The 25375-nt window shown below is 52.9% G+C and overlaps 1 protein-coding gene across 3 annotated transcripts in view; it reads right to left on the bottom strand.

Annotated features, from left to right (window-relative positions):
* The window catches only part of Ntng2 (netrin G2), a 57682-nt gene extending 48315 nt beyond the window's left edge, over window positions 1-9367 (bottom strand). For all 3 annotated transcript variants that reach the window (XM_038337446.1, XM_038337445.1, XM_038337444.1), the window contains exon 1: window positions 9155-9367. In XM_038337446.1, coding sequence (XP_038193374.1) covers window positions 9155-9367 — 213 coding nt within the window. The remainder of the gene's footprint in view (window positions 1-9154) is intronic.
* Window positions 9368-25375: the final 16008 nt, after the last annotated feature.

Below are 25375 nucleotides of genomic sequence, written 5' to 3' on the forward strand. Positions count from 1 at the left end.
CCTGCCTCCAGGGCTGATGGGGGCTCTGCTCAGCCAGCATGCATGCGTGAACACACACAGATGATAGCTCCCTCCATCTCCCTCTCCTGAGATACTTGGAGACTCCCAATAGCCCTGTAGCCTGGGTAGACACTAAGGTTTGGGCAGCCTGGCATGCTAGAAGCTGTGTGAGCTTGGGCAAGAGGCTTAAGCTCTCTGACTCCAAGATTGCTTATATTTAAAATGGGTATTAATATAAATTCTGCCGTGTTTTCTGGGTGGATTCAGTTGAACTAGCTTATGTATACACTAGGCATTCAGTAAATGTGGCTGTTGATGGAGGGTGTAACATGGTAAGAAACATCCTGACTTCTCTGAGGTTAAAGGCTCCTGTAAACAGAACTCTCTTGGGTTGTCCCATTGGCCACCAGGGTCCAGGTGAACTTGGGCTGTCTGGGAAGTACCCGTGGGCTTTACAACCTTGTGTTTGTATGTGTACACATGAACGTTTGCACACAAGCCCTGATCCTGTTCCGGAAATCACTAGAGGCTCTCATAGGGTTTTGTGGCCCCTTCAAGTCAGGAGCCCCTGTCCGGGGACTTTGCTGCTGAGACAGGAGTTGGTTTCTGCCTTTGGGACCCCTCAGGTCATTCCAGGTGTCTGGGTGGGTGCTGCTCTTTGCTCTCCACCAGTAAGCAGGGTGCAGAAAGTCAGTAGGGAGGGAACTCAGAGGTCCACACTCGAACCCCCTCATTTGCCTTTCTCCTTTGGGGAAGGTGCAAAGGTTGCCCAGCTGCCCAGCTATCCCAGAGGAGCTGGCCCAACAGTGTCTGCCACGCAGTTGTTGGTAAAGGTTCTGGATTGGGCTGCACTTTGTCCCTCCAGCACCACTGACTCCCCCTCCTGTTGCCAACTGCCTCTTAGTCCCCCAGAGGAAGGGCACTCTCTAAGAAACTTCAGCCTCTCCAGCAGATGCCTCTCCCAGCCTCCTCTTCACCTTTGCCTAGAAACCGACAGTGCGCCTGGTGGGGGCATGGACAGGGTCTTGGTTCATTTCCACTTATTTCCCAGGGCGGTGCTTCCAGTCAAGGGGACAAATGACTTGGCAGCGGGAGGGAGATGGAATGGGGACTGAGAGGTCTGAAGGGTCCCCTGAGACGGAAGACAAATGACACTGGATCTTCTCCATAGGAAGGGCCATTCAACACACACACACACACACACACACACCACCACCACCACCACCACCACCACCACCACCACCACCACCATTCCACACACACACGCGCACACACACATGTATGCATACACATGCATGCACACACATGCACATGCACACATGCACACACACACATGCCAAGGTTTAGATCTGGTTTTCCAACTGGGAGTTCAATTTCAGCCCCTTCCTACCAGCTAGGTTTCTCTACAGCTGCCCCTTGTCACACAGCCATTCAGACCAGGGCTATAGAAGGCTTAGGGGAAACAGTGGGTAAGGCTCTGAGGGGGATCCTGACTTTGGCTGTGTAACTTGGGGTCAGTGTCTTCGCCTCTCTAACCATTCCTGTCCTCATCTGTGTGACAATCTTATGGGGAGGATGACAAGGTTACATACATCAAGTGTGGTAGTAGCCACAATATGTATGGTTCCTGGGGAGATGGGCCAGTATATGGCAACGGAAGGGTGCATTCCCAGACCATGAAAGGTGCCGACTTCAGTAATCACAGATGTTCCCGCACCACCCTCTCCCTCCTCAGCATGACCTTACACCCTCATGATACTGCCACAGAGGAACCATAGCTCGCAGGGATTACCACGAGAGCTCTCTCTCCAGCTCCGAGAGATCACCTCTGGTGACAGAGGTGGCAGTTCATGAGAGCTCATCTAGGTGAGCCAGGAAGTGAGCTCATTAACCCTGGCAACCATATAGGAGCAGCTCCAGCCCTCAGCTGGCACAGGTGGCCTCCAGGTGTGTCCCATGTCTCCTATCATGTGTCATTGTGTGAGAGCAAATCCAGGGTGTGAATGGGTAGATGGAGGACTAGGGGGTAGTGCCCGGTGCCCCAGGGCTTGGACTCCATCAGGAACTTAGCCAGGACGAGGTGAGTCTCAGGGACTTGTGAACGGGGCTAGAGGGATCGCAGCAACCAGACAGTCACTTTGGCCTGAGTTGGCTGGACTATTGACTATATAACAGCACCTGGGTGGGAACAGTCCTGGCCGATTGGAGAAGAGGAGCAGAGGGGAAGCTGGAGAGCACAGAGGGGCTGGAGAGAAATATGGTATACCTACCTACCCACCCACTGACCTTCCCTCAGAGAGTCAATCAACATCCCATCTAAAAGACATATTAGAAGAAACTAACCAGAGAGTACAGAGGTGAGCACGTGGTGCAGAGGTGAACACGTGGTGTAGAGGTGAGCATGTGGTACAGATGTGAGCACGTGGTGTAGAGGTGAGCACGTTGTACAGGTGTGAGCATGTGGTGTAGAGGTGAGCACGTGGGGCAGAGGTGAGCATGTGGGGCAGAGGTGAGCATGTGGTGTAGAGGTGAGCACGTGGTATAGAGGTGAGCACGTGGTGTAGAGGTGAGCACGTTGTACAGGTGTGAGCATGTGGTGTAGAGGTGAGCACATAGTGTAGAGGTGAGCACGTGGTATAGAGGTGAGCATGTGATGTATAGGCGAACATGTGGTATGGAGGTGAACACGTGGTGTAGAGGTGAACACGTGGTATAGAGGTGAACACGTGGTGTAGAGGTGAACATGTGTTATAGAGGTGAACACGTGGTGTAGAGGTGAACACGTGGTATAGAGGTGAACACGTGGTGTAGAGGTGAGCACATGGTGTAGAGGTGAGCACGTGGAATAGAGGTGAGCATGTGGTCTGGCTCGCTGTTTCTAGGCCTCACCAAGGAACAGCAGCAGGGAGTGTGCCCTCTCCACCACCCACTTTCTTTTGCCCTCTGTGCATCTCTGGAAGCTTCCAGGCTTTCCACCTCTGATTCTTGCCCCTTCAGCCTTGTCATGCATGTTGACGGCTGGACCATCTTTTCCCCACTGTCTCTTTGTGTGTGTTCTGTTTGCTTTTCTGGCCAGCTCTAGAGTGGAAACATCCCTTTGCTGGGTGTGACTTTGATACTGCGGCTCACACCTTGCTTCACCTCATTCCTGGAAATGTCCTTGGAAGCCTGAAAGCACCACCCCCATTTCCAGATGAGAAGGCAAGAGCTTGGAGTCACAAGAACTTATCCCAATTTCCACAGCCTAGAAGGAGGTCAGTCTCAAAGCCAGCATAGGAGAACCTGAGTATCTCTCTGTCTGTCCACCAATTGCCTGCCTCACCTAAATCCATAATACCACAAAGGAAAAAAATATTTTTTTTGAAACAGGGCTTCACAATAGCTATGAATACTGTCCTGGAACTTGTTCTGTAGACCAGGCTGGCCTCGAACTCACAGAGATCTGCCTGTTTCTGCCTCCCAAGTACTGGGATCAAAAGCACGCACCTCTACCGCCCAAACCAAAAGGAAATTCCTAAAGACCATGGTAGGGCTTGGTGACTTGGCTGAGTTCGTAGAGTGCTCACTTAGCAGGCACAGCGTTCTGGGTTTGAGTCCCAGTGTGGTGTAAACTGGATGTGGTGGCTCATGCCTGTAACTCAGCACTTGTGAGGTGGAGGCTGGATGATCAGAAGTTCACGTTCATCCTGTTACATAGCAAGTTCAAGGGACCCTGTCTCCAAAACGAAGTAGATAAAAATAAAATTGGGACATGGACAGAAAGGAAGCTGAGCCTAGAAAGGTGGTAGATCCAGGGTTTCTAAGTCGTTGGGACTCTGGGGAGATGTCTCTTCTGGGTCCTTTTGTGTCTGCACTACTTTGTAGTTGCTGTTGCTCTCCTCAGGGTGTCTGAACCCAACTGCTTCCAACCAGAAACGTCAGATGCACCAGTGACCTCCAGGGATCTGGCATTCGGTGGCAGCACGGTTCCATCCTCTCCTCTCTGTCTCCAGCAGGAGACCTCTCTGTGCAACAAGATGACCCCTGCTCCCACACTGTATTCTTGTCCTAGAGAGCCTGTGGCTGTAGCTAAAGACTAGTCCTGGCAACTCCAAGACATGGTGACTGAGTTAAGCAGAGAGTTGGGTAAACCCTTGGCTTCAACTCGAAGTTGATACTACAGCCATGGGGGAGTATGGAAAAGTGAGGGTTTCCGGCTGCCCTGGGTCCTGATCAGAGCCCCAGGTCTTCCTCAAAGCTTGGCATTTATCCTTTCTCCTCTGAGAAGCCTTCCTGGACCATGGCATCCCTCTACTATCCGTCCAGTTGTCCATCAGATGAGTTTTACTAAGACGAGAGGGAGGCACTCTGCTTAGAGCCCTATGAGCCGAGCACCTGCGTCAGAGCTGCACTGGTGACAATGTCCTGACTGTGGTCTCCTACCAGTCCCATCCTGAGGACACAAAGTTACATCCTATGCTGAAGGTCACATGGCAGGGGACTACAAACTGTCATCTTCCCGGAGACTTCTTAGTCATATGTGACGTTCACACACGTCGACATGGAGAATTCCAGGTGTCGGAGGCTAGCAACAGGATAATGGTCAGATCTTTTTCTGACTAAGCTCTTGCTTCCTTCTTCAGGTAATGGAGTGGACAAGGCGAACTCTTATATAGAAACTGAGAGAATACCCCCCCCCTTTTTGAGACAGGGTCTCACTCTAATACTGGCTAATCTGGAATTCACTATGGAGACCAGCCTGACTTGGAACTCACAGGTTTACTCTGCCTTCTTAGTCCTGGGTTTAAAAGCATGTGCCACCAAGCCCAACTGGGTTTTTTTTTTCAGTTAAAAATTAATGTATTTTATGTGTATGGGTATTTTGCCAGCATGTATGTCTGGGTACCACCTGTGTGCAGTGCCTGTGGAGGCCAGAAAGGGGTATCAGATCCCCTGGAACTAGAGTTACAGATGATTGTGAGCCACCATGTAGGTGCTCTGCAAACGCAGCCAGTGTTCTTAACTGCTGGGCCATCCCTCCAGCCCCACCCCAACCCCAGTTATGGAGACAGGTTCTCAGGTAGCTCAGGCTGGCCTTGAACTTTCTACGCAGTTAATAATGACCTTGAACTTCTGATCCTCCTGCCTCTGACTACTAAGTGCCACCACGTTAGCAACTAGACCTTGGGCTTTGTGCCTGCTATGCCCTCCAGCAGTACAGTATAGAGAGCCACACCCACAGCCCAGTGTAGAGAGCCACACCCACAGCCCAGTGTAGAGAATTTGAATGGCTTATTCCAGATCATGGAGTCCAGAGGAGTAATGCCAAGATGGGAGTCTCAGCAAAATAGGTCTCTGCCACTTTCTGGAAGCAGCCACTGAAAGTCAGTCACACAGAGTGAAGCACAGACTCCAGCCTTGGCAAAATCCACCCTGCTTTTCAAGGGTTCAACTTGAGTGACATCAGTGCCTGACCTTTCTCTCGGGACCCAGGGTCCCTTTTGCTCTCTTTCTTCCCTGGGCAGTGGTCAACACTCAAAGCCATAGAGACCTCAAGGAAGCTGTAAGACTCCAGAGTCTTCACAGTAACCTTCCCCCTATGGGTCAAACCCTGCCCGTGTCTTCATGCCCTACAGTTAGCAGGTCTGGGGCAGGGTCTGGGAATCTGCACTTCAGGGAGGCTGAGGCTGGGGTCCAGGGCTCACACTGTGGTAAAGAGGCTGCAGGAAGGCTGGGCACCCTCAGTCTCTGCTCCTTCACTCCTCACCGTTCTAAGGTTCTGTCCCCTTGGCACAGAGAAAGGGGTGCAGGCTGCAGGCAGGAGGCGCTAGGCACCGGCCCATCCGGGCTCCAGTGTGCTTACCTCATGGCAGAGGGGTCTAAGAAGCCATGGCTGCCCCCCCTGTGAAAAGCTGAAGAGCCCTTTGCTGTTGGCCTCCTCTCCTCTCCTCTCCCCTCCAGGGGCTGCTTCCGACCCGCAGCTCTCATTGAAATTTTGCCCTCTGCAGAAAGCTCATCCCTATTCATTTTCCTCATGCATTTAGAGCCAATAGGTTTTTATTTATTCATTTATCTTGTCTTTTATTTCCCCTCCCCTTCCTCACCAGGCTGGAATTTACAATTCAGTTCTCCAGTGGCCTTGCTGAAGGACAGGAACCTGGGAGAGCAGGGGCTGCACCCTGGGACTGAAAAAGGCAACTGCTCCTTTGTCCCCTCTTGTTCTCTTGGGGTGTTCCAGGGTTCATGGTCTGGTTGTCTGGGTGCTGGTTCAGGCAGGCCCGCACCTGTAGCAGCAGGACTGCCAGAGAGCATGGCTTAGAAGACCAAGAGGGCACTGGGTAGTCTGGCTGCCACCAGGGTGCCCTCTGGTGGCTAGTTAGCCACGCCTGCTCCGGCAGAGGGCATTTACAGTCCCCGTGCATTCATCTACTACCTGCCGCCTGTAGACGAGGGAGAAATGCAGACTGTGATGTGGTCAAGGCTGGAGCGAAGCAATGAGCTCTAGAGAAGCAGAGAAACCCAGGAAGCCACCGCGGGAGTAATAACAATGGTTGACGTAAGGTAATTAAGGCCATCGCACACTCTGGCACTCCCACGTGCTCCCTCGCTCACGCCTGGCCCAGCTGTCTCCCTGCCAGCACAGCGACACACCTACATGATCCCTTTTTACCGAAACAGGAAGGAAACCCAGGCTCAGCGAGGTCAGCAGGCTCAGAGAGGGAAGTCAGGCACCCTGGTGGGTGAGTGTGTGCTCTGGCCACAGATGAGTCTCTGCCTTGCCCGCTGAGCTTCTTGACCTTGGCAGGACTTAGGCAATCTTTCTAATCCTTAAAAAGGGATTAGACTGGGGTTTACCTCGAGGTGCCCTCAAAATGGTTCAACGACACGTGCCTGTGGCCTGCCCTGGATCTGCGCAGGAAGGGCCTCAGTAAAAAGCAGTCCTGGGTTTCTCATACAGACTGGGTGTGATGGCCAGCTCCCTGAAGAAGCCAGCACCTTCAGAGGGCTCTTCTCTGCCTACCCCTATGGCATTCTGTTCGCTTTGGTCTTACATTTGTAATCAAAGTCAAAGCTGTATCTGCCTGTCATGGGACAGTGACGTCATTCAGACAAGTGCTAAGATGTTGAGTTCTCAGCCACACTGGTTCCTCTCCCCATCCAGACCCCAGAGCTCAGATGCCGAGTTCTCAGCCACACTGGGTTCCTCTCCCCATCCAGACCCCAGAGCTCAGATGCTGAGTTCTCAGCCACACTGGGTTCCTTTCCCCATCCAGACCCTAGAGCTTAACCAACATCAAGACCTGAAGGGATCACCAGCCAGGACAGAGCCCCGGACTTGCCTCTGGTAGACATCTGTAGCCCTTACGCCCTTGAGTAGAAGCCCGGTCTGTGAACTGCCCCCAACACTGGCAATGATTAATATTTAAAAGACAAAATCATGTTGAGACTCTGCCTAGCGAATGTGTGGTTGGAGTCGTTCCCCACGGGAGCTGCGATGTGGACTCAGAATGGGCTTTGCTATGGCCTCAGCCTTGACTTTCAGGGCCCTGGGCCCTTTTCCTGTCTTAAGCCAGTGTGGTCTTTTGGTGCTCAACAATGTCCACACACAAGCCAGTCTTGGCTCCCAGCCCTGAGCTGTCTTCTCTCTTCCTCCTTCCCTCCCGGTCCTCCCTCCCTCCCCTTCTCCAAGCTGGCCCAGGCCCAGCCACCACCCACAGTGACAGCCTTATCACCATTGACAAGTGGGAATCTACCTTCTTGGGCTAGCTGCTCTGCGCTGTGACTGAAGCCGCCCCAAGGGACTTAGGCGTTTTCAGGAGCCTGGGCTGGGGACAGCAGGTTGACTGCGCTATAAGCTCAGCTTTCCCCAAGGACACTCAGAGGCACCAGCCGCCTTCGCCTTCGGAGGGGGGGGACACTGACCCCCTCCTGCCAGCTCCAGGAGGGAGCTTTGCCCAGCCTCCACCAGGGACAGGACTTCTGTGTGCTGGAGGTTCAGCTGAATTCAGCAGCTTGACCGCTTTCTGCCGTGTGACCTTGGCCAAGGGCCTTCAACCCCGCTATCTCAGTTTCCCTATCTGTATGACCAGAATGACCAAACTCAGCTACTACCATCACCCCTGTTACCACTGCCTCAACATTGAGACTCCCCCTAGCTTCAAGACCCTTTCTCTAACTAGGGGCTCAGGTGACAAGGCCTGAGCACCTACCTCTTGATGAGGGGACAGCACTGGCTGGGGTGCTGGTTGTATCTATCCAACCTGATCTCCCACCCCTGCTTCAAGAATTCCTTCCAAGCCTCCCAGAAACTGTCCTCTGTGAGGTGCCTAGTCAGTTCTTGGCCTGAGCTGGCAACATGATACTCTGCACTTGACTGGACTGGGCAAGCTGTGAGGGTGCACCACTGGAGGGGTGAACCCATACAGGAGGTGTGTGTAAGCTGTGAGGGTGCACCACTCGAGGGGTGAACCCATACAGGAGGTGTGTATAGCTGGGAGGGTGCACCACTGGAGGGGGAACCCATGCAAGGGGGTATGTGTAAGCTGGGAGGGTGCACCACTGGAGGGGGGAAGCCATGCTGGGGTGTGTGTAAGCTGGGAGGGTGCACCACTGGAAGGGGAACCCATGCAGGGGGTGTGTAAGCTGGGAGGTTGCACCACTGGAGGGGGGAACCCATGCAAGGGGGTGTGTGTAAGCTGGGAAGGTGTACCACTGGAAGGGGAACCCATACAGGAGGTGTGTGTAAGCTGGGAGGGTGCACCACTGGAGAAGGGAACCCATGCTGGGGTGTGTGTAAGCTGGGAGGGTGCACCACTGGAAAGGGAACCCATGCAGGGGGTGTGTAACCTTGCAAATAGTACCCAGGTCACTGGTCTGAATGCTGACCTCCTGCAAAGGAGACGGGGCTGGCTTTGAGACAGGGAACTATGACAACTGTGCAATCCCTGGCAGGAAAACATGCCAGGGTCAGCTGGCCAAGATGCTTCCACCCACAAAATGTCACTCAACCCCCAGGGTCCTCAAGACAACTTGGCTTTGGCGCCTTTCCATGGTGGGACTTAGAGCTAGGCTTGAATCAAGGCCCTCTGGTTCTGCTCAGCCACCCCAGGGCCTTTCTCAGCACATATTCCCCAACCCCTCGATTCAGTAATAGAGAAGCAGAGGGCTGACTTACGTGGGAGCAGAACCTTTCAGGGGGGTCTCCGCACGTGATGCCCGAAGGCTCCACTTTCACCTTGACATAATCCTTCAGGCGCATCACTTTGGGCTGGCAGGCATAGAACTCCCAGGAGGGGCCCTCATCGGTGGTCACCCAGGATTTGCAGATGTCATAGTCCCCAGAGGCCATCGAAAGGCAGTGCAGGAAGAGGGCCAGGAGGTGCAGCATGGCTGTGCAGTCAGACTGGGTGGGGCCCAGAGGGGCACTGGAGAGGTGATGGTGGGGTCAGGGGGGACTTGGGGCTTCAGCATGGAAATGCCACATCTACCAGGCGACGGTGGTGGGGATGTATCATAGACTTGAGCACTGCGAGTTTGCCAACGGTGGGAGCTTGTGTTTTCCAAGTGGCCGATACGGAAAATCCAGAGCCAGCGTTTCTCAGGCTGCTGATGGGCAGATCAAAAAGTTGCCTGGAACTTGGCGTCCTCCTAACCTTGGCATTACACCTCCCCTGGAGGTGAAGCTGATCAAATCAGGCAGACTCTCAAATTGTGACAGTGGATGGAAACAGGATAAGGAGGCAATCCGAAGGGATCTGGTGTGGGGCTGGATCAGATTGCTTTTGCTTTTTGTTCTTCCAATCAATCCAGGTCTTTAAAGGGCCCTTAATATGTGATGCGCTCAACACGACTGCATAGCAGCCCTCCAGCCTGCATGGTGAAGATAAAATAAAATCAGGAGGTGTACACGGTAGCTGGAAACAAGTCCCCTCGTTGGGACTGGACTTGGCATCTCAGACCAATAAAAGAGATTTCATATGGGCTGCAAGTGACAACGATTGTGTGACTAGACTAGAAAATAAAAAAGGCACTGAGGTGTTAACAGGAGAGGCCATTTGCCTCTGCTTTGGTGGGGACAGGCACGGATGGGGGCCGGCTGACCTTGGCTAGTAGCCATTGGCCACTTATTGGGAAATTCCTGAGACTTCGACTCCAGCTCCATCCAGGTACCTGGGCTCTGGCTTAGGCTTCCATTGTAAAGGGAGAAGAGAGAGACTGGGTTCATTAGCAGCAACACCTGCAACAAATTAAAAGGGGGGTGGGTGTGTTAGAGACATAAGAACAAAAGCTTTCTAGCAAAATGCGCGCGCGCGCACACACACACACACACACACTCACACACACACACACACACACACACACACACACACACACAAATAGGTTGCATTAGCGAGATCTCCAGAGAAAGCTGGGCTGTTTTGCTTTTAATTAATATCGGAGTCACAGGTTTAAAGACGGACACGCTATGGAAAAGGTAATGCTCCTCCTCATCATTTGTGAGGGTGTTTGTTCAGTGCCCCTTCTTGAGCATCAGGAGCTTTCTAAACCATCCTCAAGGGCCAACCAAGGTGTAATGGCTGCTGTAACACACTAGGTTGGACCAGTCAAAATGTCCAGATTGTTAATGCAGGCCATGAGCATCCAACAGAGGAAACTGCCCCTACTGCTACAGCCCAATAGGGAGGTCTCTGTGTGGGCCACAAGCAGTCCGCGACCCAGGCACCCGCACAACGTGAGACCATGAATTAAATGAATGAACCGCCAGAAACTAGAATGCTTAGAGCTTTCCCGGGAATCAAAGTGTTTTGTTGTGTTAAGTTTTCTGACCAAGGCCAACAGTTTGCAATCACTTTGGGAGGGCAACAGCTATTTTAAGCCCGCAGTAATCATTTAAAAGCTAAAATAAATATAGCTAATAGGCGTATTGCATCTAGAAACATATGACTCTCAGACTCTAGTGTATTCCCAGGCGTTTGCTGCATCATGGATGAATCTGAGTCCGCCAGCATGAGATCCCCGCCAAAAATAATCTTTGCCAACAGGGCAAAGGTTATTGCAATGGATGTAGCGAATAAATAAATAACGTCTATGTTACTAATTATTCTGTTTATAGTGCTCACAGTTGCTGCATTTAAATCTCCAGACCTCACATATGGTGGCCTGACTCTCACCTGAAGCCCTTGTCAGCCATTGTATACTGAAAGTCCCAGAGGAGTTAACTGTCCTGACGGCTGGGGACAGGACGACCAGAGAGTCAGGCTGCTGGCTCTCAAAGCACAAAACATTCTTACCCAGACACAAGTACATTCCTGCCCCCAAATGACAAGAGGGTGCATTTTGGTCCAGCCTGACTGCTGAGAGCTCCCTGCGCAGGGGAAGCCCCTCCATCACTGCTCGGCTTCAGGCTGCAGTGGGCCTCATCCATCTAGGTTAAGACCACCCCTGCCCCCTCTGCACCCTCTTGGGATGAAGGACTCCTAATCCAGATGAATGAGAACCCAGCCAGACCACACTTCACACCTCCTCCAACCTACTGTTTAAATAGAAACCTGCTCTAGACCCCGCCCGGGCTCGCTTCTTGCTAGAAAACTCCCTGGAAGAACGTGACCAAGCGTCTATTTCTTTTTTATCCTGAGAAAAATGTAGTAAAAATAAAATAGCACAGGCCCGGCAATGGTTTGGATGTTTCCAGCCAAGCTCTGAGCTGCCCAGAAAACAGCATGCCCCTAATTAATTCTTCCAGCAGCCGGCTCCCGACTGTTCACTAACAGGTAGGGCGCTCCTGACGGCTGGGGACGGCCAGGGAGCCTGGCTGCGGCTCTCAAGGCGGGCCCAGCTGCGGGCTTCAGCTGCAGGACCAGCGGCTGCTCCTGACTGGGACAGCGCTGGATTGTGGCCCGGGTAGGGAGGCAACGAGGCCCTGAGGCCGGAGTCCCAGCGATTAGCAAGCGGCTCAACTCGCAAATCTATTAATTTCTTTGTAGTTTTGTTGGCTTAAGCATCACACATTCCCTAGAAAATGGGGGTGGGGAAAACAACAACAAAATCTGCCAGGGGAAAATGTGTTTACAGCCCGTCAATCATTTGGGCGTTGCTGGCATCGAGGGGGCACTGTGAGCTCAGCACTCGAAAATTACAGTAGATTTTTGCCAAAAAGAAAATAAGGGGCGGGGGACCTAGGCAAGAGTTCGCGGAAAAAACGAGGTAGATAGCAAGGAGCGAGGAGCCAGCAGGGGAGAAATTGAGAGTAAGAGGTTGCATCCTCGCGGATCGTTTTCTCCTTGGAAAATAAATCTTCACCTGATATTATTAAGAAACTGCAGCTCTCTGAAACAAATGGAATCAATGCGCTTTATTTTCTTTTAAGAGTCCTCAGGAACCGAGGGGGGCTGATAGCCAGGGTATTAAAACCCGAAAATTAGATTTTATCAGGATTTCTGAACTCAGATTTCTCTGTCTTATTGAATTAGCGCCTTTCGGAGCTGCCCGGGCTGCCAACAGGCTCCTGCCGGAGTCTGGGCTGTGCGCTCTCCTTGTCGGAAACTTGTCTCTGCGGGACGCAGGGTCCCTAGGGATCGGGAGTGGGCTGGGGACCTGGGGTAGGTTTATTCTTTCACCCAGGTTGGACAAAAGGTAGAAAGGGTGTGTGAAACTTGCTTTGGAGGCCGTAGAAGGGATCGGGAAGGAAAGGGGAGCCCCACGGCCCGCGATTACCTTCCCCTTCACCCCCACCGCACTCCGCCTTGGGCTGCCCTGCGCTCACCGCTGCCTTGGTGGACGTCCGGGTTCAGATGTCTCGGTGGCCCCATCTCTGGGAAGGGAGCTTTCTCCAGACCCCTGGTTTCTCCCTGACGCCCTCTCAGAGGCTCGAGAGCCCCGAAAAGTTGGGCTCTTGGGGGCGGGGCAGAGCACCGGGCTCTAGGACGCGTGGCTGAGGCCTCCGAGGGTAAGTCCCCGAGTTCGGGCGGGGCTAGCTTGCGACCCGCAGACACCCAGGAGCTTGGCTGAGACCGCGCTGAGCTTGGGGCGCCTAGACAGTGGCGTGCACTGCACACGAGCACAAACAGCCGCTGCATTTTGCTTTCCCGAAGTTCGGTGCAAACCGTAGGCACAATTAATAATCACGCCTTTAATAAAAGGCCAGGCCAGCATCCAGGCTGACCCCTCATTTGATATGGTCTCCCTTAATTAAAAGACACCGAGCAAAGCTCCTTGGAATTATTTGCACTCTTTCGCCCGGCGCCTGCCGCTCCGCGAGGACCCTGACGCCGCTACCCCCAAGCCGGTACCCGCAACTTACTCCGAAGCGGGCGGACTCCTGCTCCCGCCTTCCCGCTGCCTCTGCTCCCTCTAGAGTGAGACTTCATACCGTGGTGGAGCCCCCTCTCCACCAGTCGACCCCCTCCACAGCACCAAAGGAAGTTTCTAGCCTGCCTGGCCAAGAGTTCTCTGTGCGCCTTTAGAGCCCCGAGGCGACTTAAATTAGGGAGGGTGAAAGGCGACGGAGAAGGGTTAATTTACTTTTCATAAACACAAGTAAGCAAGCGTTCTTGTAACGGTCTATCCCCTCCCCACACAGGTGCACAGGATGGAAAAAGATGGACTGGGTGGCAGGGAGCCCAGAGGGAAGACGAGCTACACTACTTCTTAAAGATGCTGCACTGGGCGAGCGCACACACCCCTCTTCCGCGGCTCCAGCCTTCTGCTAGTAGCAGCCGCCACCAAATAACTTTGCATCCTAGCCTCGGCTGTGTAGCCTGGAGTGACTCCCCGGCCCAGGGAGAACTAGCACGGTCACCTAAGCCTTTTCAAAATGAAAGTACCCTGGTTGAAGCTGCGGCGCCTCCGTCCCCGCCCGCCGCCCCGGCACTCCCCGCTCGCCTTACCCCGGCTCGGAGCAGCTTCCCGGAGCGAGCCCCGAGAGGTCGGAGACCGCCACCCTCTGGCGGGCGCTGAGTGGCCTCCCGGGCTGCAGGACTAAGAGCCGGGGACTCCTGCCCCGCGCCACCGCTGCGGTGGCCGCCGTCAGATCGGGGCTGGGGAGCCCTGGGGCCGCCAGGGGGCCTGCCCGCAGCCGTCCGGGAGACGCGGGCCAGGGGAGGGGGTCAAGCGCGCCGCCTGCATCGCCCCCTGAAGCGAGCGGGAGATCGTTGCTAACAAGTGAAAACTTTTGGGGGCCCCTGGGAAGCCAGGGGAGGACCCGCACGCGCGCCCCACTCAGCCCCCGGCCCGGATGGGCTTCGCCGCTGCTGGTCCAGGCGCCCCAGCATCCCCCTGGCGCGGCGCCGGCCAGATGGCGGGGCGCCTCACCGCCCCCCTGCACTCCGCTCCAAGTTAATGCTGAGGCTAAATCCTCTTGCCATCACTCACGGTCACCATCGGGGCTTTTATCTCCCGGTCTGATCCGGGCTGCGTAACTTCCTCTGTGTGGCTTTAACACACCATCCCACCACGGAGCAACGGTCTTCTTAAAGGTGCAGGAAGGAAATACTGCGATGCTCCGGGGAAGAGCCTCGGCCCGGGGAGGGGCGCGGCTTGCAGGGGCGTCCCGGCGGGCCCGTGGCCAGGGTGCCCCTAGCAGGCGGCCGCCGGAGTGAGCCTGCTGTTGGGGGTCGCTGCCTACACATCTCCTGGCGGCCCCGGGACCAAGCGGTCCCTGAGCTCGGGGTGCATCCTCAGCGGTCTCGGGTCAGGCACAGTAGAGCCGCATTTCCCTTCTTTCCAACTGTGGGACCTGATTCCGTGCCAGCGCCCAGGGGTGTGGGGGCTGCCCCATCGGCACCAGGGAGGGGGCCAAGTGAGTCAGCCCCCACCCCACCCCCCACAGCCAGGGCTCTAGGTTGCTGGCTCCTCGGTCTCTGTCTCTTTCTCTCTGTGTGAAGCGCTGCCACCCAGAAGGCCCTGAGCAGTGGGTAAAGGGGTGGGTGGGTGGATTTGGGGAGCTGGGGAGGGGGAGCGCTCTGAGCGCACAACCAAAGCCTGAATACCAGCTGACACATCGCCGCCTCCAGCCTGATGGGCCCTGCTTTTGATGGAGAAGCCAAGGCAGCTCTGCAGGGAGCGCAGAGTAGGGGGGCAAGAGCGCCCTTGCTCAGGAGCTCTCTGCCTCCCTGGGGCAGGCCTGGGAGGACCATGTGGGAGGACTCCTGCAGAGGCCGGGCAGAGGCCACTCAATTTGCAGCGCTAGGGCAGCCCTGTGCTCTCTTCAGCCCCCTGGAGGCTTCCTGCCAGGCTGCCTCCAGGGCTGTAGGAGTGCATCCTGGGCTTCCCAGGGGCGCTTATGGGTCTCTTTAGGTGCTCCTGGCTTCCTTGAGGTGGGTTCTTGCTGTAGCGTCCACACAGAGCGATATCATTTGAATGCATCAAGAACAAAGGGCCTGGGGGTGGGGGGAAGAAAGAGAGAGAGAGAGAGAGAGAGAGAGAGAGAGAGAGAGACTGGCCCAAGGTCACAGAGGGTGTCAGAAACAGGAGCAAGATAGGCTTGTACCTCAGTGCCCCACCCCACTGCCACCACTCACACCCACTTTAACCCTTCCCTGATCTCAGCACCCCCTCCCATAAATCTAAAGAAGGTTGTTCTGTTGGCTAATATTTTGTAACATCTTGTGACAAAACAGGCAGAAGATGCAGAATTAGAGATTATCATTGGTAATAACAATGACGATGATAATGATATCAAACATTTATTGGACACCTTTCCTGTCAGGCTCCAGGCAAAGCAGCTTGTGTGTATTCGTCCCTAGTTCTTCCTGAAGCCATGTGACCACCCCGTTAGCAAACTGTCAACTTGGAGCTTAGTGATCTTAAATAACCTGGTCAAGGTAACACAACTTAGGAAGACTTGGTCTTGAGAGGTAGATCTCAGGTTCTTAGTTGGTGTTCAGCCATTGGCTGACTTGATGGTTAAGTTGTGGTATGGCACAAGTCACTTCACAGCCTCAGTTTCCCCATCTGTCAAGTGTGAGTGGCAAGACCTTCCTTTTCTGAGTGTCTACTTGAACATGCCCTCAGGTTTCAGGGGAGGGCCACCCCACCACACTGTCCTAGAGAGCAGATGCAGGACAGCACTCCCCTCCCCAACACAACTCCCTGCCTGGCTTCAGTGTCTGGAGGAAACTCCTTGGAGGGAGGAGGCAGATCACAGCCTCTTTCTTGGTTTGTAAGCATTTGTGCCTCAGGCAGCGGCAAAGGGCACACTGTGGGGCTTCTGCCCAGAGTGAGTGATGACCCAGTAGGCCTTTGGCCTGCTGTCACCCCCAGGCAGGCCATCCATCCGCAGCAGTACCCTGCTGCTCCGTGATACAGTGACTGGACATTGTCAGGATCAGCCGACAAGGATGCAGGAGGATGCTTCTAATGCTCAGTTCCTCTGAACACCATGAAGAGACCCTGGGCTGGTCCTGCCAGTGACCCATGCAGGCAAAGATTCTGCCACTAAAATTACAGCACACTGGTAGTCAGAATGAGCACAACTGAGACCATGGATTTTCTTGGCTCCCCGCCTAACTCCCTGGTGCATGCCTTTGGGGAGAACTCTTCCTTGCTCTTAGCCTCAGTTTCCCCATCTGTGTGAAAAAGGACTGATCTGGGAGTGCAGTCCCTGCTCTGACATCCTGAACCGGCCACCTTCCACAGCAACCTCCAGGGGAAGGCATTCCTTTCAAAGGATAATAGAGTGCCCAGGAATGAATAGGATTCCAGCCATGTAGGGACCAGGTGGCCTGGCCCTGTTCATTTCTAAACTGCATTAAGGTGCTTTCTGACAAATGGCCTTTCACTGGCAGAGAACGCAGCTGAGCACCAGGGGCAGAAAAGTGTTAATGAACACCCCCACCAGAATCATCAATGGCTCCCCTCTCTCCAGAGGCCTAATCACCTTCATTGGTGGGACTTTGCCTTCACTGGGCTGCTGCGATTTGAATCGTGGATGTGAAAATCTGTTATCGAAAAACATTGCAGAATAATGTAGTGATATTATGGCACCTGCCTTTATTTTTTAAAAAATATTTGTGTCTAAGCATATATGTGTGTGCATATGTTTATGTCACACACATAGAGAGAGACTATACAAAGACTCTGAAGATATATATCAGTCCATAAATGGGGAGATGGGGGAAATGACATGCTTGGTAACAGATATTTCCCAGTGTCTTCCAAATTCTTTGCAATCAGGAAGTAAACAAAGGATCAAGGAGTAACAGAAAATTATAAAGTTATATGGGAAAATAAGATCCTAGCTCTGCAGTGAGAGGTGATGTATGAGGTCCCGCCCTCTGGGGATCTCAGAGAGAAGACAAGTCCCAACACAGACAGAGAGAAAGAGGGACAGATCAAAGGAACTCCTATCACCCAAGGAAGCCAAGCACAAGCTTAGAAGCTGCCCTGTCCATGTTCTGGCCACACCTACAGTCACTGCATTCTGTGTGCCAAACCAATATTTAGATTCTTCAAGAAATCCTTTGTCCCTTTGACCTTGAACAGTTGTGATATAGATGTGAATTGGTGGCAGCTGCCTGGAACCCATCCAGGACCATTTAGGGGTTTCGAGACATCCCAGAGTCTCCTGCTTCTGCAGCTCAGGTTGGTGCAAGGGAAGGAAGAACACCACTCATTCTCAGGGCATTCCCCAAGGTGATGCCTCCAGACGGCAGCAGCAGCAACTGCAAGAAGCATTCAGCTCCTCCCTGCCCCTTCTCAGCTCTAATCTCTAGATCATACTCCCATTAATTATTATTACCGTATTAATCATACATGTGATTAATTCAGTAATGGTGATTCATAATTGATTGCATTTTATATGGCGCCTTTCATCCACACATCTCCCAAGATGTGCACAGCCTACAACAAGGCTCACACAGAGCCGGACGTGTTCTTAGCTCATCTGCATTTTGTTGAATAAACTTCTCTTTACAGAGGCAGAGGGCTAATAGTCTTTGCACAGATTGGGCTTGCCCGCCAGCCCTACTCCTTGCCCATTTCTCTGAGCAATGGTGCCCTGCCTTGCCTGGTGTTGCCTGAGTCCTGTAGATTGTAGGCAAGTCTGTCTGAGTCCCCAGATGTTGGGCCAGACCAGCCTTCCTCTACAGAAGGCAATGCTACAGAGCGACTCTGGATCAAGGGCTCTGGAACTAGGCTTTCTGCTAAGGAGCTGTGTAACCTTGAGCCAGCTGCTTTCTTCCTACCTCAGTTTGTCTAAATTACAGTGCCATTAAAAATAGTCTCTCTCTCTTTGGATAACTAAAACCAATTAAACACCTAGAACAGGAACCTTACATTTGTGGTATATCTATAACCAGACTTCTCATTCTTTTTCTGGGCCTCAGTTTTCTCAACTTTAAAATGGAATAATGGGCCCATCTTTAAGAGAGATGGCTCAGCAGTTAAGAGAGTGTATTGCTCTTATAGAAGACTTGAGTTTGGTTCCCAGCGCCTATTTTAGGCAGCTCACAATCACTTGTAACTCCAGTTCCAGGCGATTCCAATGTCGTCTTCTGTCCTCTGTAGGAACCTGTGCATGCACACATGCGCGCGCGTGCACACACACACACACACACACACACACACACACACACACACACGAAAATAATATGATAAAACGGGATGGCAGGCCCACTTCAGGAATTCCTCTGAGACCTGAAATGAACACTGACAACAGTAGCAACTGGGGTTTTGAGAACTCAAGAGTTAGGCACCTTGTGTTAACAATCCTGTTTGCTATTTTCTGGTTCTGTGACCTTGAGCCAAGGACACACCTTGCCTAGTCTCAGGCATCCAAAGACATGAGCGTGGAGTAAGGATTTAGTAAGCAAATACTTGAAACCATTTGGCTTCTAGAAAGTGATTGGCGTGGAGTGGCACCTGCCACTTTTAATCCAGGTAGACACACGATAGTTTCTGGATGGTCTCCTGTCTCTACTCTCTGCCGCTGCGGAAGAGAGACCAGCATTCTCTCTCCCCTGTCTAGGTGACAGCACTGAGGTTAAAGACTCAGTCCTTGGTTCTTCAGTCAGGGAAGGACCCCACTGGAACCCTGGGTTCACTGATACTTGTCCCTGCAATTATTATTCTAGTACTTTCTTCTCAGTAACTTGGGGAGGAAGCTTGTATGACGGTCTCTAGTTGCCAGTAGAGCACACAGGAACCTGGAGAGGTGTGGTGCCTCCCATAAAGCATGTGCCGAAGGAACCCTTGGGCAGCTCAGAACAGGCTGGGAATGGATGAGAACAAGGCCAGCTGCCGGCCTTTGGCACAGGGAGGTCTGATTAAGATCCCTGGAGTGGGATGGTGGTGTCAGAATGTCACTTCCCTAGGTCCAGGCAGCAAGGCAGGGAGAGGAGATTGGTGAAGCCCAGTCTAGGAGGAAGAGCCCAAGGTTCCTGCAGACAAATAGCTGGACTCCTTCCAGAAAGATGAAGCTCAGGCATGTCCTGTCCCCCACCCCCCTATCCCAGGTACTAGAAGAGAGCCAGGGCTTCTCAGCAGCAGCAAATCTTCCTTGTGAAGCCTCACTGGTGGGACCAATGATGTTCAAATCCATGAGCCAGGAGTTGGGGATTCACTGGGGTCTTGGCACAAAATGCAGAGTCCTTCTACCAGAGAGCAGGTGATTACCTGGCCTCACTAGCTTGCACCTCAAAAGGCTTCTCTCTGTAGGCAATTCTGGGCTCCTAGCTGAGCACTTTCTGTGTGTGGCATCCTGCTGGGCCCCAGAGATGACAGAACCATAGTTTAGTGAGCCAACCCATGCTATCCACTTAGCATTCAAAGGGTGACTAAGCATCTGCTACATGTCAGACAAAGGTCAGTCTAGAGAGGAGGTAATAGTGTGTGTGTGTGTGTCACACACACACGTGCACACACACACAGTGGGGCTATACCACACAATCTTCACCATGCAGCCCATGTGTTTTCCAGCCCCAATATCTCCTCATTCTTGGATCAGCAACTGAATTCCTACCATCCTTTCGTCCCTCTTTCATCTGAGGACTGTTTCTGCTGACCTTCAGCCTGGGAAGCAGAAGCTCGCCTGGCTTCATCTTCAGACGCCCTGCCTCTTGGAAGGTGTGCAGGGCCCTGCTGGGATGGCCCTGGTATTGGCTGTAGGAGCTGTTTGCAGGTGACCAGGTGGGGCACAAAGCACACTAGCAAGTGACACAGAGCCAGAGGAGAACCCCAGGAGGAGCCTCAATCTCTCTGGGAACATGCTGCCTCCTACCCGCCCCAGCCCCAGCTCCACACCTACAGGGAAGCGGGATTTTCCCTCATGGAGCAGGTGATCTGGGCCAGGATGGCATAACAGATGTGCCCTTCCCCTTAGATATGTGCTGATCACAAAATAATTGACCCAGTTATAGAAATACCAGCTCTGCACCTCGGCCCTCTCCTTCCTGCTCTGCTGGGGAGCACCCACAGCACCTCCATGCCAGTGATCACCCCATTCTCTCCAATCATTGACATTGTTCAAAGAGCCCCAAGTCGGCCTCAAGCACAAAGCACTCATGAGCAAGCATGTGCGGTCCTCGCAGAGGAACCACTCGAGGTGGGCAAGCTGAGAAACTCCGGAACCAAGGAAACTACAGATGCTAAAGGCACGCCCAGGAGAGAAGCACTCAGACAGGCATCTCTCTATCTCACTCACCCACACTCTGTCCCAATCAACAATTTCCTCGTTAAGTTGTCTACTATAAGGCCACCCCTGGCTCCTTGCTCCATCAAAGCTTTGGGATGCAGAAGCCCTGGGTCTCCAGCTTTTGCTCTCTGACTTCTGCCCAAAGGGCAGATGGTGACATTGCCCTAAACGACGCATCAGCAGTCCTGGCTGGGAAGCACCAGAGACAGTGTCCCTCTTGCCTCCTTTTGCCCTGGGCCCATCTTTTATGCTCAGAAGAAGGGGTTGGGATGGGACCACCTGAGGGTGGCAGGGATGATTGTTTTGGAAGTTCTAGCTGCTCATATTCAGTTTCTCTCCCAGTGGCCGTTTGTCTAATGAACGGACATGACTCCTGCAGCCACTGCTCCCTCTCCCTCTGCTGGCTTTGGTGGGCTGTACCTGTGACCTCTTGTTGTTCCACATTTAACTCACACTACTTCTGTTTCCAAGGGGAGGTCCTCCTGTCCCTGGGATCCTTATTGCCTCTCACTTTGGCTGGGGCTGCTCCCTGACCCCGTTTCCTCTTGATTCCCACACAGGTTCCTGCCCCCTTCATTAAGGAAATCCAGGTGTAGAAGCTGGCAAAGAGCCAATTGCCATCTGCCCAAACAATTTGCTTTTGAAGTTGTCTGAGAGTTAGAAGGACACGGTTCCTGACATCCCCCTTCCCACCCCTATGGGGGACTCCTGAAGGTTTATTAGTCTGGGAACGGGAAGCTCCGGGCTTGCACCCCCTCACCCCATCAGACTCTTTGACCACACATACAGCAAGCCTGGCATTGATAGGTGGGGCCCCACAGCCAGCACCTGGCTTGGAACCCTTGCACTTACCCCTGTGGTCTCAGCCTGCCTACCGCCCCTCAGTTTCCTAACGGTGCCTTGGGAGCCACAGTTACCCCCACATGCTGGGAGGACTGAGCCGTGAACTCACTGCTGTATTCCAGGGCTCTCCTCCAGTGTAGTCAGACTGCATACAGGCAGCAGGGTGATTCTCTACCAAGGGCATTTCAGCCTGAACTCTTTGGGTTCTCTCTCACCAGAAGGGGAAAGCCACCTCTAGATGTGAGCTCCACAGGTAGGAAACTAAGCCCTGAAGTCAAAGGTAGTGAAGCAGTTTCATGAAAAACTGGGTGAGGACCTCTGAGCGCCTCTTCTTACCCACATTAATCCGCTGTCCCCCCAGTCACTGTCATGCTGGAAGTGATGCCCTCCCTTTTCTTCTGTCCCCATTCCAAATAGCAGATTGAGGACTAGACCCTGACACAGGTACCCATATTTGTTCTCATTCTATAGGCAAACACTTGCCCCAAGTCCTATCCTGAGATTCACCCCCAGGCCAGTGACCTCACAGTTGCTACCCTGACCCCCCTTAGTTCCCACAAACCCCATGCCAGCTTTAGAATCTCTTGCTCCAGTCTATACCCTGGAGTTGTTAGGCCCCTGACTGAGTCACTGGCTCTTTCTGGGGCCTTGGAGCTTCATGGTCAAGGGAGGGGGTGGGGCAGAGAGGCTTGGGGGGGGGTCTTTCCAGCTTAACATTTCTGGGTTTTTGTCACTTCCTGGGGCTAACCTGAGTGACAGGTCCCCAAGGAGGGAGAGGCAGCCCAGGAGAGGCCAGAGAGCGAGCAGCAGTGTGTGTGAGGGCACCAGGGACAAAGAGGTGCCAGGTAAGCAGGCCTGAAGGTCTGATTGTGGCTTTGATTTTTTTAGATTCTTTGCCAGAGAGGGCTCCAGAAATGCCATTACAGAGATTCCGTACAGAAGGACTCTCCTTTGGAGGCTCGATGACCAAGCATTGAGACTGCCACATGTCTGTGGGGGCTCAGGAACCCAAAGGTAAGACGGGAACTCCTCAGCAGGTGCCACAACAGACTTTTAGGAAAGGACCCATGGCCACCAGTCATCCACACACAAGGCTGCAGCTCCTCTGGGATCCCTGTACCCATAAATAGAGGCAGAGTACTTGGACATTTTAGCACACGGAGGGCTGTGTGCCAGGTTTTGTGTTTAGGGCTTGAGACACAAACCCACATCAATTCAAAGAGCTTCTGAGGCAAACCCCAGAGTGGGGAGACGGTCAAGGTGAATGCAGCGGGTGCATGGGCATGCAGGGGGTGCATGGGCTGCAGGGCAGCCATGGGGAGTCTGGTGGAGGCCCACTGCAGAGTCCTGGCAGAACCGCCCTCCCCGACTGGCCAGGGCTATTAATATCCTGCTGAGTCAGGGGGCTCTTGAGTTTCAGCTGAAGACGCACAGAGAGCATGTTAGATATTCTTGACTCCTGACCTGCCCCCACCCTTCCCACCTGCCCTTCCCTGCCAACGTCTATGGGAAGTAGCAGGTGCTGCTGGAAAGCCGTGGGGTCTTGGAAGACAGTTGTGGGGGAGGGGATGAGAACTGAGAGATAACTGTCCTTCAGGATAGCCCGAGACGAGTAGCTTCACTTCTTTGAGTTTCCCTCATCCAAAGAAAGAGACAAAACTGCATGAAACAAGCTGCGAATGCCAAGGACCCTGCATCCTGTAGCCCCTGCTGGTGTTCAATAAATACCTCTTCGGGCTATGCTATGGGCCTTATCCTGGAGAGTGGAACAAAACTGGTCAAACCTGCCTTGTGACTCTCAGATGGGTTTGGGAGGCAACTAGTCAGATGTGACTTCTGGGGGCAACATCTGGGCAGGTCACACTGTGCCATGGTTTTCTGGTTGCAGCTGCCCCTTCTCTGTGTGTTGCTGATGCCCAGCTTCCCGTGAGAAGGCTCATCCAGGCTGACTGAGTGTAGACCGGGGTCCTGCACACAGTAGATACTCAGTAAATGCTGCTGAGCTAAACGAGCAGGTGGCAAGAAGAACAGGTGTGAAGCTGGAGGTTTAGACACCTCTAGTGCATCAGGTAAAACCGATAACTAGTGGATTAGTAGGATCGGCATAGACGTTAATTGAGACCTTTAGGATCCAATCTCCATCCAGGTCTCCCTGGTGCGCTCACTTAACCCATTTCTCCTGGACAGAATTGTCTGGGCTGCCAGCTGTCTCCAAGCACACACGTGGCCCACAACCACAACTGTGAAGTAGATGCTTTGTTCTCTCACAGGACATGGGAAGGCAGCGTGTGTGCCGCTTGGGCTCATGTTTGTCACTGTTAGAACCGTGCCTACGTGCCTGGTGGACGCGGCGCTGAGGACTGAACGTCCAGATTTGTGCTAGCAAGGCAAGTGCTCTACTAGGTGAGCTACAAGCCTAAATTTGTTATTTTTATTAAATTAAAGCAATGGTGTCACCAGCTCCCACAAAAGAAGAGCAGATATTTGTTGGGCATTAAGCTCTATGGCCACATCTCCTTAACCTCAGCACCTCAAGTTTTAAGTACTGCTATCATCTGCACGTTTATAAATGAGAACCCAGAAGCTCAGAGCACTTAGGTTCCTGGCCCAAGGTCATTCAACTAGTTGGAAGTGGACACCAGTCTGCAGAGTCAGGAGCCTGCATATGTGGCCGGACACACAAGTGACTTCAGGGATGCTCACCACACGGTACCCTCCTGGCGGTTCCAAACCCCACTTTCCCTCAAGAAATCCTCAGAGGAGCTGGGGAGCACTTTGAGGACCATGTTCTGTGGTGATAAGATCGGCATGTTGGGCCCTCTTCTGCTCTTTACTGGGATGTTATTTCCACCCACAGTGGGAAAATATCTCTTTCCTCCCCTCCCTGCCCAGGAGGGGCAGTGTGTACACACATGGAAGGGAAAGGGAGATGGTGCAAGATTGCCTTGCTGCTAGCTAATGAAGGCGTGCCAATTTTCCATGCAGACTAAAGCCGCTCTCGGAGGGAAACAGAATTTGGATAAAGGAAAAAGCATCACAATGGCTTCTCTTCCTGGTGATTCCTGCTCCCTGGACACAAGGCTGCGTTTCATGGCAACAGCATTCACACTTTGCTAAAATAAAAGCTCCCGCCAGCTGGACCCCTTATTAAAGTGGAGCCCCGGGATTAGTGCTTTCTCAGTGAGTGGCAGAGGGTGCTGGCTGCCCTCCAAGCTGACCTCACCTCCTGTGCACAGTAGCCCCCAGGTAGATTAAAGAGTGGCCGAGAGCCTGTTTGGCCATCCCGTCTGGCTTTCTCTATTATGATGCATCAGAATGTGCCAGGACTGTGGGGCCCTTAGTTTGGGAAGTGAATTGAGTCCTACAGTTGGCGACAGGGATAATGGGATAGAAAGAGCTGATTTCAGATCCTCATTCTGCTGGTAAGGGTCTGTTCTTCCAGAAATATGTCAATTCTTCTCTCTAGGACTCCAGATGAGGGCTTCTCCATTGCTTCCTGCCAAATAGTTTCTCTCTATTCCATTCTTCTTCTTCTCCTCCTCTTCCTCCTCCTCATTTTTTTGGGATACGGTATCATATATCCTAGGCTAGCATACAACTCACTATGTAGCCCAGGCTGGCCTTGAACTCACGGCAATTCTCCTGCCTCAGACTCCTGAGTTCTGGGATTACGCAACACACTTGGTTTATTGTACTGTCCTTTAAAAAAGTTATGTAGTGTCCACTAATAACGTTTTCTTCTTTTGTCTTCTATTTTCCATCTTTGCCATCTTTCTTCTTTTTCTTTTTTTGAGACAGTCTCACTATGTAGTTCTGGCTGGCCTTGAACTCACTATGTAGACCCAGCAGGCCTTGATTTCACATGGCTTTACCTCCTGAGTGCTGGGATTAAAGGCCTGCACTACCACACCTGGCTTTCTTTTC

This window comes from Arvicola amphibius, chromosome 7 (assembly GCF_903992535.2).
Source record: "Arvicola amphibius chromosome 7, mArvAmp1.2, whole genome shotgun sequence".
Taxonomy (NCBI): Eukaryota; Metazoa; Chordata; class Mammalia; order Rodentia; family Cricetidae; genus Arvicola; species Arvicola amphibius.